We start from the raw sequence: 11,108 nt of genomic DNA on the forward strand, positions 1-11,108 counted from the left end.
GTAGTATGTTATGTAGTACTAGTATATTAAAGTTACACTGCCAGATTTTACAATTGGGAAATTTTACTTCAATTTTTCTCCAAGGAAATATTAAATTATTCTAAGTATTAGCTGTCACTAAATTTAGTATTATACGTTATAATTGCAACAATTATTCCTTGTCCATGTACCGATGTTTGCAAGATTACTATTTGGCGTTGCTCCAACATTCTTGAATTATCAGTGCTAATTCATGCTTAAGTCGGCTCAATTATATGTGGATTAGTTAAATTGCTAATTAATCGCTTCCGGACAAACAGAATTTTTAAGTTGAATTAACTAATCATAATTACAAGGATTAATATATGCATTAATTATGTATTAATTATGATTTAAGGTGAATTTAATCATAATTAAAGTTAATCACGCTTCGTGAAAACGCCCCAGGAAATCTGATCACCCACTCCACGATAAAGGTCAGACAAACCGTGAATCAATTCCTGCGTGAGATAAGGGACAGAATTAAGTCCGAACGCCGCAGCGCAGAGGCGGAAACCTATTCAATCTATTTTACGGCCACACGGTGTGATGTATCAATACAAATTTTTGGAAGATTAACCCACATATAAATATCACGGCCACAGGTGTAAAAAGCGATGAATTATTTGTAATCCACTGAGTGAAAGAAGTAGTCACGAACCAATCCCATGCCACAGCGCTGCGAAGGAAATAATCAAATCCTCCTTCCACGGTAGAGGAGACCAACATGATTAACTCCATTTCAACCGAAGAAGAAGCTGTGAGTCCCTCCTATTGCCACAGTAACGAAAGGACAATTAAACTCACCTTCACAGTGAGACAACTACGAATTAAACTACCTTCCCTAGACGACAGGAGATCACGATACACCCGCTCTTAACAGCGTGAGAGAAGCCACGAATCTGCTTCACCTTCACAGGTAACCAAAAGGGACGTGATTAAACTCACCTCCACAGCGTGAGAACCTACGAATTAACTTACCCTTTTACGACGATAGCAGATCACATATACACACAGGTGATCAACGGGAACGACACGCATGCAACAAGAAGATGAACATCCACAGGAACATCAAACAGGAACCGCGAACATGACGAGACATCACAAGAAATACAAGCCCTCAGTGAGCGATTGATTGATTGATTGATTGCGTGAAAAGAAGCCTCTCTGCGTATATACCTTGTTGAGCCGTGTCCTCCACCTACAGGGAAGCTGGTTAGCTCGAACACCTTTGGATGATGGACGCGGTGGTCGCGGACAGACAGACGAGCCACGGACCGCATACCGCAGCTGATGAAGCTCCACGTCCACGACGTTGACAGCAAACTGTAAACGCGAGCGAAGCTTCGTCATACGCAGAGGACAAAAAAGCAAAAACAGAAGAGAAAGAAGGAAGGTCTCAGTCCGCAAGCAAAGACAGAGAAAAGCAACAAAACAAAACGAAGACCGAAGATTGATGAATGAGAAGAGAAGGTTTCGTTCCGAAGCCGGCAAGCAGACAAAAAAAAGACCAAAAAAAAACGAAGAAGAAGAAGAATGAGAAGAAGGTTCCTCGAAGCAGAGGACAAGAAAAACCACACAAAAGATGAGACGACGAAGAAGAAAAAGAAGAATGAGAAGAAGATTTGTTCGAAGCAGAGACAAGAAAAAGCAAAAAAAAGAAGAAGCAGAAGAAGAATGTTTGTCAGAAGAAGAGAAGAGAAGAAGAAGAAGAAGAAAAAGAAGAAGAAGACGAAGAGGAAGAAGGTTTGTCAGAAGAAGAAAAGAAGAAAAGGAGAAGAGACAAGAGCAGAGTGAGGGAGCAAAGAGAGAGTGCGAGTGGTCGAATTTTGACGTGTTATGGGGCAGGGCAGGCGTTTCATTTGGTTTAAACAGGCACTTCAAGGCACTACAACAAGTTTGGGGGGGGTGGGGGAAATATTCTTTTCGCAGGCTTATCGAGGCTACTTATTTTTTAAAGTGCAAGATGAAATTTACAGGAAAGCCGTAAAGGTATACCAAGCAAGGCAGAGACAGCAGTTATTGCCGTTGACATCGATATATTGTAATATCGTAATATATCGTATATATTGTCTAGTTTTCAGGACACCAGGGTAAGTAAGAAGTGCAACTAGCACAATTAAGGAGGGAAACCAAGGCAAGTAAGAAAGGAAACCAAGACAAGTAAGGAGGGAAACCAAGACAAGTAAGGAGGGAAACCAAGACAAGTAAGGAGGGAAACCAAGACAAGTAAGGAGGGAAACCAAGACAAGTAAGGAGGGAAACCAAGACAAGTAAGGAGGGAAACCAAGACAAGTAAGGAGGGAAACCAAGACAAGTAAGGAGGGGAAACCAAGACAAGTAAGGAGGGAACCAAGACAAGTAAGGAGGGCAAAACCAAGACAAGTAAGGAGGGAAACCAAGACAAGTAAGGAGGGAAACCAAGACAAGTAAGGAGGGAAACTAAGACAAGTAAAGAGGGAAACCAATACAAGTAAAGAGGGAAACCAAGACAAGTAAGGAGGGAAACCAAGACAAGTAAGGAGGGAAACCAAGACAAGTAAAGGGGAAACCAAGACAAGTAAGGAGAAGGGAATACCAAGACACAGTTTAAGGAGGGAAACCAAGACAAGTAGAGGGAAAGTCCAGAGACAATAAGGAGGGGAAAGCCAAGACACTGTCGAAAGAGGCGAAACTCGTCGAAAACAAGTAAGGAGGGAAGACCAAAGACACAGTAAAGGTAAGGAAACCAAGACAAGTAAGGAGGGAAACCAAGACAAGTAAGGAGGGAAACCAAGACAGTAAGGAGGGAAACCGATAAGACAAGGAGAGTAAATGTAAGGAGATAAACCAAAGAGTAATTGCAAGTAAGAACAGGGAGAACCAGACAACTAAGGGCAGGAACACCAAGACAAGTAAAGAGGGAAAACGAAAAGACTAAGTAAGGAGGGAAACCTCAGGACAGTAATGTGAGGCGAACCAAAAGAGGGAGAGGGAACCAAGATCAAGGAGTGAAACCAAGATAAGTAAGGAGGCGAGCGGGGGGGGGCGGGGGGGGGGGGGGGGGGGGTAACGAAGACAAGTAAGGAGGGAAACCAAGACAAAGTAAGGATCGGGAACAAGACAAGTAAGAGGGAACCAGACAAGTAAGGAGGGAAACCAAGGACCAAGTAAGGAGGGAAAACCAAGCACAAGTACAGGAGGGAAAACCAAGACAAGTTAAGGAGGGAAACCCAAGACAAGTAAGCGAGGAGAAACCAAGACAAGTAAGGAGGGAAACACAAACAATAAGCCGAGGGAAAAACCAAGACAGAGGGTTTAGAGGAGCGCGAAACCAACGACAAGTAAGGAGGGAAGCTAAGACAAGTAAGGGAGTGGAAACCGAAGACAAGGTAAGGAAGGGAAACACAAGACAAGTACAGGGAGGAAAAAGCCAGACAAGTTTTTAAGCGAGTGGACCAAGACAAGTAAGGAGGCGGAAACAAGACAAGGAGTTGAAACCAAGACAAGTAAGGAGGGAAACCAAGACAAGTTAATGGGAGGGAAACCAAGACAAGTAAGGAGGGGAAACTAAGACAAAGTAAGGAGGGAAACCAAGACAAGTAAGGAGGCCGAAACGCACAAGACAAGTCAACGGAGGGAAACCAAGACAAGTTAAGGAGGCGGAAACCAAGACAGAGGTAAGGAGGGAAAAACCCAAGACAAGTAAGGAGGGAAACCAAGACAAGTAAGGAGGGAAACCAAGACAAGTAAGAGGGAAACCAAGACCAAGTAAGGAGCGGAAAACCAAGGACAAGAGTTAGGAGGAGAACCAAAGAACAGAGTAAAGGAGGGATAACCAAGGACAAGTAAGGAGGGAAACCAAGACCAAAGTAAGGAGCGGGAACAAGACAAAGTAAGGGAGGAAACGCAAGACAAGTAAAGGGAGGAAGGACCAAGACATAGTTAAGGGAGGGAAACCAAGACCAAGTTAAGGAGGGAAACCCATGACAAGTAAGGGAGGGAAACCAGACAAGTAAGGAGGGAAACCAAGAACAAAGTAAAGGGGAAACCAATGACAAGTAAGCGAAGGAAACAAGACAGCGTAGATGGAGGGAAACAAGAGGAGGGAAAACAAGACAAAGTAAGGAGGGAAACCAAGAGCAGGGAGTGGGAAACCGAAGACAAGTAAGTGAGGGAAACCCAAGAACAATATTAAGGGCAGGCAAACCAGACAAGTTAAGTGAGAAAAAACCTAAGCAAGTAAGCGAAGGAAACCAAGACAGTAACGCGAGTGAAAACCCAAGACAGAGTAAGGAGAGAAACCGAGAGACAACGTAAGAGAGGGAACCAGACAAGTTGAGGAGGGAAACCAAGACAAAGTAAGGGGGAAACCAAGACAAGTTAAGTGAGGGAAACCAAGAACAAGTAAGGAGGGAAAACTCGATGACAAGTAAAGAGGCAACCAATACAAGTACACGAGGACGTAGTACCAAGACAAGTAACGGAGGGGGGAGACCAAGACAAGTAGAGGAGGGGGAAACCAAGACAAGTAAGGAGGGAAACCAAGACAGTAATGGAGGGAAACCAAGCACCAAAGTAAGGAGGTGAAACCAAGACACAGTAAGGAGGGAAACCCAGGACAAGTAAGGAGTGGGGAAACCAAGACAAGGAAGGAGGGGAAACCAAGGACAAGTTAAGGAGGGCGAAACCAAGACAAGGTAAGGAGGGAACCAAGACAAGGAGTGAAAACCAAGGAACAAGTAAAGGAGGGAAACCATAGACAAAGTAAGGAGGGAAACTCAAGACAAGTATAGGAAGGGAAACCAAGACAAGTAAGGAGGGGAAACAAGACATAAGTAAGGAGGCGAAACAAAGAAAGGTAAGGGCATGGGAAACCAAGACAAGTAAGCGAGGCGAACCGAAGACAAGGTAAGCGAGAAGGAACCAGACAAAGTAAGGAGGAAAACCAAACAAGTAAGGAAGGAAACCAAAGACAGTAGTAAGGAGGGACACCAAGAAATAGTAAGTAAGGGAAACAGACAAGTTAAAGAGGCGGAAACCAAGTACAAGTAAGGAAGAAACCAAGACAAGTAGACGGAGGGCACCAAGACACAAGTAGAAAGTAAGGCCAAACCAAGACAAGTAAAGGAGGGAAACCGAAGACAAGTTAAGGAGGGAAACCAAGACAGAGCTAGAGGAGGGTAAACCCAGACAAGGTAAGGAGCGGAAACCATAAGACACAGTAAGAAGGGAAACCAAGACAAGTAGAGAGGCGAAACCAACGACCCAAGTAAAGGAGGGAAGCTTAAGAAAGTAAGGAGGCGAAACCAAGTACAAGTGAAAGGAAGGAAACCAGGACAGAGTTAAGGTGGCGAACCAAGACAAGTAAGCGAGGAACCCAGACAATAGGCAGGCGTTAAACCAAGACAAGTAAGGGTTGGGAAACCAAGACAAGTAAGCGAAGGGAAACCAAGACAAGTAAAGAGGGAAACCAAGACAAGTAGAGAGGGAAACCAAGACAAGTAAGGAGGGAAACCAAGACAAGTCAAGGAGGGGAAACCAATGAGGAGGCGAAACCCAAGAACAAGTTAAGCGAGGGAAACCAAGGACAAGTAAGGTGGGAGACCAAGACAAGTAAGGAGGAAAACAAGACAAGTAAGCGAGGCCGAAACCAAGACAAGGTTAAGTGGGGAAAACCAAGACAAGTAAGGGAGGCGAAACCAAGAGCATGTAAGGTGGGGCTTAAACCAAGACAAGTAAGGAGGAAAGCCCAGACAAGTCAAGGATGGGGAAACCGAAAGACAAGTAAGGTGGGAAACCGAAGACAAGTTAAGGATGGGAAAACCCAGACAGAGGTAGGAGGGAAACCAAGGACAGGTAGAGGAGGGAACCAGACAGTAAATTGGTGGGAAACCAAGACAGTAAGGAGGGAAAAGCCCAGACAAGTAAGGAGGGAAACCTCGAAGACAAGTTAAGGAAGGAAAGCCAAGAGCACAGTAAGGAGGAACCCAGACAAAGGTAAGGAGGAAAACAAGACAAGTAAGGAGCGGAAACCAAGACAGTAGATGGAGGTGAAGACGACAATGGACCAAGTTAAGGAGGGAAACCAAGACAGAGGTTAAAGAGCGAAACCAGACAAGTAAGGAGGCGAAACCAGACAAGTAAGGAATGGGAAAACCAAAGACAGTATAGGAGGGAAACCCAGACAAGTTAAGAGCGCGAACCAAGACAAGTAAGGTGAGGAAACGCCAGAAACAAGTAAGTGAGGTAAGAAACATAAATTGAAAAAAAGCAGTACAGGATGGGAACCAAGAACACAGTTAAGGGAGGGAAAGCCAAGGACAAGTACAGGAGGAAAGCAAGACAAGTTAAAGGGAGGGAAACCCAAGACAACGTAAGGAGGAAACCCAAGAAGAGTAAGGAGGGAAACCAAGACAAGTAGAAGGAGGGAACCAATGACAAGTTTGAAGGAGGGAAACCAACGACAAGTAAGGAAGGAAACCAAGAAAAAGTAAGGAGGGCAAACAAGACAAGTAAGGAGCGGAAACCAAAGACAAAGTACAGGAGCGGAAGAGCGCCTGATGTAATATATGTAATGGAGCGGGAAACCAAGGGACAATGTAAGGGGATGGCAAACCAAGACAAAGTAAGGAGGGAAACAAGACATAGTAAGGAGGGAAACAAGACAAGTAAGTTGAGGGAAGACCAAGACAAGATAAGGAGGCCCGAACAAGAGACAAGTAATGGATGGGAAACAGGACAGTTAAGGAGGGGAAACCAAGACAAAATAAGGAGGTCGCAACAAGACAAATGTAAGGAGGGAAACCAAGACAAGTAAGGAGGGGAAACCAAGACAAGCTTACAAGTAAGGGAAACCAAGACCAAGTAATGGAGGCGAAGACAAGACAAGGTAAGGAGGGAAACCGAGACAAGTAAGAAGCTGAAACCAAGACAAGAGTAAGGCAGGGAAACCAAGACAAGTAAGGAGGGAAACCAAGACAAGTAAGGAGGGAAACCAAGACAAGTAAGGAGGGAAACCAAGACAAGGGAGGGAAACCAAGACAAGTAAGGAGGGAAACCAAGACAAGTAAGGAGGGAAACCAAGGACAAGTAAGGAGAGAAAGAAACAGACAAGTAAGGAGGAAACCAGACAAGTAAGGAGGGGAACAAGACGTAAGTAAGAGGGAAAAACCGAGAGACCAAGTATAAGGAGGGAACCAGAAGACAAGTAAGGAGGAAAACCAAGACAAGTAAGGAGGGAATACCATAAGCACAATGTAAGGAAGAGAAACCAAGAGAGATAGCTAAGGAGGGAAACCAAGACAAAAGTGAAGAAGGAAGACTAGACAATGTAAAGGAGGGAAACCGAAGACAAGTCAAGGAGAGAAACCAGAGAGAGTAAGGGAGGAAACCAAGACAAGCTAATGGAGGGAAACGCCAGAGGACAATAAGGAGGGGGAAACGCAAGACAAAGCTAAGGAGGGGAACAAACAAGTAAGGATGCGACACCAAGGAAAGATATAAAGTGCGAATCGCGGGCACAAGTAAGAAGGACGAGCATGGGGTCAGCGAGTGAATGAAATCAACCTGCTTGCCTGAAGCGATTGGCAGACAACTCAAGCCCTCAGACGCACTCAGCCCAGCCAATCAGTGTGTGACGAAAACGTTCTGAAAGCACTGCTCGGTAACGAAGTGTCTTGGGGTCTTGATGCTTTTGGGGTCAGTCACTCTGTCTGGCTTGACCAACCTAGCAAGAATATTCAAATGTGATATAGTTATATCACTCAGGGCGATTGTTTGTCATCGTTGCTGTTTGTTTGCATCGTTTAAGTGGGAATGTTTACAGCTTCGATTCTTGCCGTTATGTTATATCTTATGCTATTTTACCTGGCTAGCACACGCCTGTCTACCTACCTTACCTTGGTAACTTTACACGCGTGTACCCATGTTGTCTGGCTAATGAATCGAACACACCTTTGCACCTGTCTTACCTCTGTTTGTATATTACCTGATTAATCTAGCACAACTATGTACCTACTTTACGCAGTTAATTAATTGAATACACCTGTGTTGCTACAGCGACATTCTGCAATTCCATGCATTTCTGACATTACCTGGCTGTAATGCGCGTATGTATGATTGTGTTACCTGGGTAATTAATCGAATGCACCTGTTTTTTTCACCTGTGGTCTTACCTTGTTATTTAATCGAATGCACCTGTTTTTTTTCACCTGTGGTCTTACCTTGTTATTTAATCGAATGCACCTGTGTTTTTTTCACCTGTGGTCTTACCTTGTTATTGAATCGAATGCACCTGTGTTTTTTTCACCTGTGCAGAAGATCGCCTACACGAACCCGTACGCGGAGCGGCGTGCGTTTCACCTGCTGACGAGCCGCAGTGACCTGCTACAGTTCCGTGAGACACGCTTCGAGCTCACGGCTGGAGAGACGCGCGCTCTCGGCCTGCACTTCCTGCCCGCGCCATCACCAGGGGGCGCCGACGTGCTCGTCTTTGTCAACGACGATGCCGACAACAACGAGGAGACGTTCAGCGTGCGCGTCACCTACGCGTGATACCAGGGGGCGCTCCAGACGGATGATATGAGCATCTCTCGCCTAAATTTGCGGAAAAGAGGGGCGGCGTGGCGCGTGCATGGGGGGATATGTCATGTTACCTGGGTGGCTGTAGTACTGGTGTCAGCGTGCAATACCTGTGCATCTCTCGTCTAAATTTGTCAAAAAGAGGGGCGGCGTGGCGCATGCGTGGGGGACATGTGATCGTGCTTGTTACGTGGGTGGGTGTAGTACCAGTGTCAGCGTACAGTACCCGTGGTAACTGCCACACTCGTGCAATGCAACTAGACTCAACTCAAGAACAGAGAAAGATAAGCTAATAGAAGAGCAGCTAGAGTACTCAACGCGAATCTCAAACCGAACCCGGCGAGGGGATCACACGTTGCCGTGGCGACGATCGAGTGTCCGAACCAACAATCACCTCCAGTAACTTCCACTGAGCGGAACCTGTAATAATGGTACCGAGGAGCAGCCCCTCTCTACTTACAGCTATGCTGTGCCTTACGTGGACCGTTTAAGTTGACTACGTCACGAATTTTCTGGTGTATATTTTTAAAAATGTTGTTGCCATTTTTTTACATTAAAAGTAAGTACTAGCGGGACTAAATGTATCGTCAAATTCTTACCTGATAAGATTGTTTCTCAACTAGTTAAAATTCCAAAAAACCTGGACGATTTGATATTATGATCCTGACAGCTTTTGTCGAAAGTCAACGATTTTATTTCCGCAGATGCATTCAAACTTGTGATGCAACTCGTTAATGACAGCAGCAGCATCAGTAGCAGCAACAGCAGCAGCAGTAGCAGCAGCAGCAGCAGCAGCAGCAGCAGCAGCAGCAGCAGCATCAGTAGCAGCAGCAGCAGTAGCAGCAGCAGCAGCAGTAGCAGTAGCAGAAGCATCAGTAGCAGTAGCAGCGGTGGCATCCTCTCTCCTCTCTCCTCTCTCCTTTCTCCTCTCTCTACATCTCTCTCGCCTCTCTCTACTTCTCTCTCCCCTCGCTACCTCTCTCTACTTCTCTCTCCCCTCGCTACCTCTCTCTCCCCTTTCAACCTCTTTCTTCCCTCTCTACCTCTCCTCGCCTTCTCTTCCTCTCTCTTCTTTCTCTACCTCTCTCTCCCTTCTCTACCTCTCTCTCTCTCTCCTCTCTCTCTCTGTCTCTCTCTCTCTCTCTCTCTCTTTCTCTCTCTCCTTTATACTTCTCCACGCCCTCTCTTCCTCTCGCTTTCTTGCCCTTCTCCAATTTCCTGGCATTAGGAACTGCGTGCTTCTGCTCAAGCTGCTAACAAGTTTCCATGAAATGCATACATATATAGGCGTGCTGGCTAGTAGCAGTGGAGTATCGACTGTTAGGATTCGGCATTGCATAGGTATTGCGTCCTATGTGCGTCACGTGGCTCTGCGTCTTGTCGGTGCGTTCTTTTCTGAACGTTCTCCCTGCCGCTGTGTCACAACATGTGCGTCAAGTTTTCCGCTTCGTGCTTGTTCCGTCTACTGTCGCTCGCAGTGATTTATTATGGACCGTGATGTATGTATTGCCTTTGGGCCGCAGACAATATGGTTGTTTAACCTTTTCGCGGAAGGAAGAGAAGCGTCGAACGAAATTTGCGCGCTCCCAATCGTCTCGGCTATATTTTCATGCAATCTGCCGTTCGCGCGGCTTGCCGCCACAATGGTGTCGCCACGGTTGCTTGATTTATCGTCACCTTAATCTCCTCAGATAACTGTTTTTCCACCGTTTCCGTCCACATAACGTGATCGATTTTTTTTCGATTTAATCGACTTTATTTGTTGATAACGACGCTGCCGCCGCCGATAAACGCCAGCATGCGCGCGGCGACCAATGAACGGCCGGCGTCGTATGTGAACGTCCATTCATCGTATTCGAATGTAAATAACGTTCCTGGCGCATTGTCATGTTGCCGTTCTCATTTTCTTTTTCATTAATAAAATTCTGACACTCTGTCTCACCGACATTATCTTACTCGCCTTATGTTATGTTTGCGGTCCTGTTGACCTGGGGGGGAAATTGCGGTCGTAGGTGGCCTCATTTATGCAAAATGACCAGTTGCCGCTAATTCTGATGATTATGAGGCTGTGAGATGCTAGCCACAGGCAACAGTTACATGGAATATGTGGTGATGACTTAATATATATATAACTAATTATACTTACTAAATATATAATAAATTATTATAACTTAAATATAATACTTAAATATATATTAAATTAAAAAACTAAATATAATATACTAATATATAATAATCAGTGAAAGATAAAAGATAATAAGTGAGAAAATATAATAATAGTAGATAATAAATAAATAGAATAAATCCCTATTATCTACTCCTGATATATATATTATATATAATATATATATATATATATATATTTAACGTAAGTTTTCCAAATGCACCGACATGCCACAGAGAAACAAGAAAATATCTGAGAATGACAACTGGAGCATAATTACGCGCACTAACGGTTTTCACTTTACTAGCTTCAGGGGAAAATAATATATATTATATATATATATATATATTATAGTATATCCACG

General features: G+C 44.7%; 1 protein-coding gene across 1 annotated transcript in view; it reads left to right on the forward strand.

The window, feature by feature from the left end:
* Positions 1-9,146, forward strand: part of LOC106816240 (nephrocystin-4-like) — a gene marked incomplete at its 5' end in the record, with an annotated part of 52,613 nt that extends 43,467 nt beyond the window's left edge. Inside the window, 2 exons of the mRNA XM_014820825.1 lie at positions 2,096-2,111; positions 8,317-9,146. Of these exons, the coding sequence (XP_014676311.1) occupies positions 2,096-2,111; positions 8,317-8,553 (253 nt within the window). The remainder of the gene's footprint in view (positions 1-2,095; positions 2,112-8,316) is intronic.
* Between the last annotated feature and the right edge of the window lie 1,962 nt (positions 9,147-11,108).

This window comes from Priapulus caudatus, unplaced genomic scaffold (assembly GCF_000485595.1).
Source record: "Priapulus caudatus unplaced genomic scaffold, Priapulus_caudatus-5.0.1 Scaffold1325, whole genome shotgun sequence".
NCBI lineage: Eukaryota > Metazoa > Priapulida > Priapulimorpha > Priapulimorphida > Priapulidae > Priapulus > Priapulus caudatus.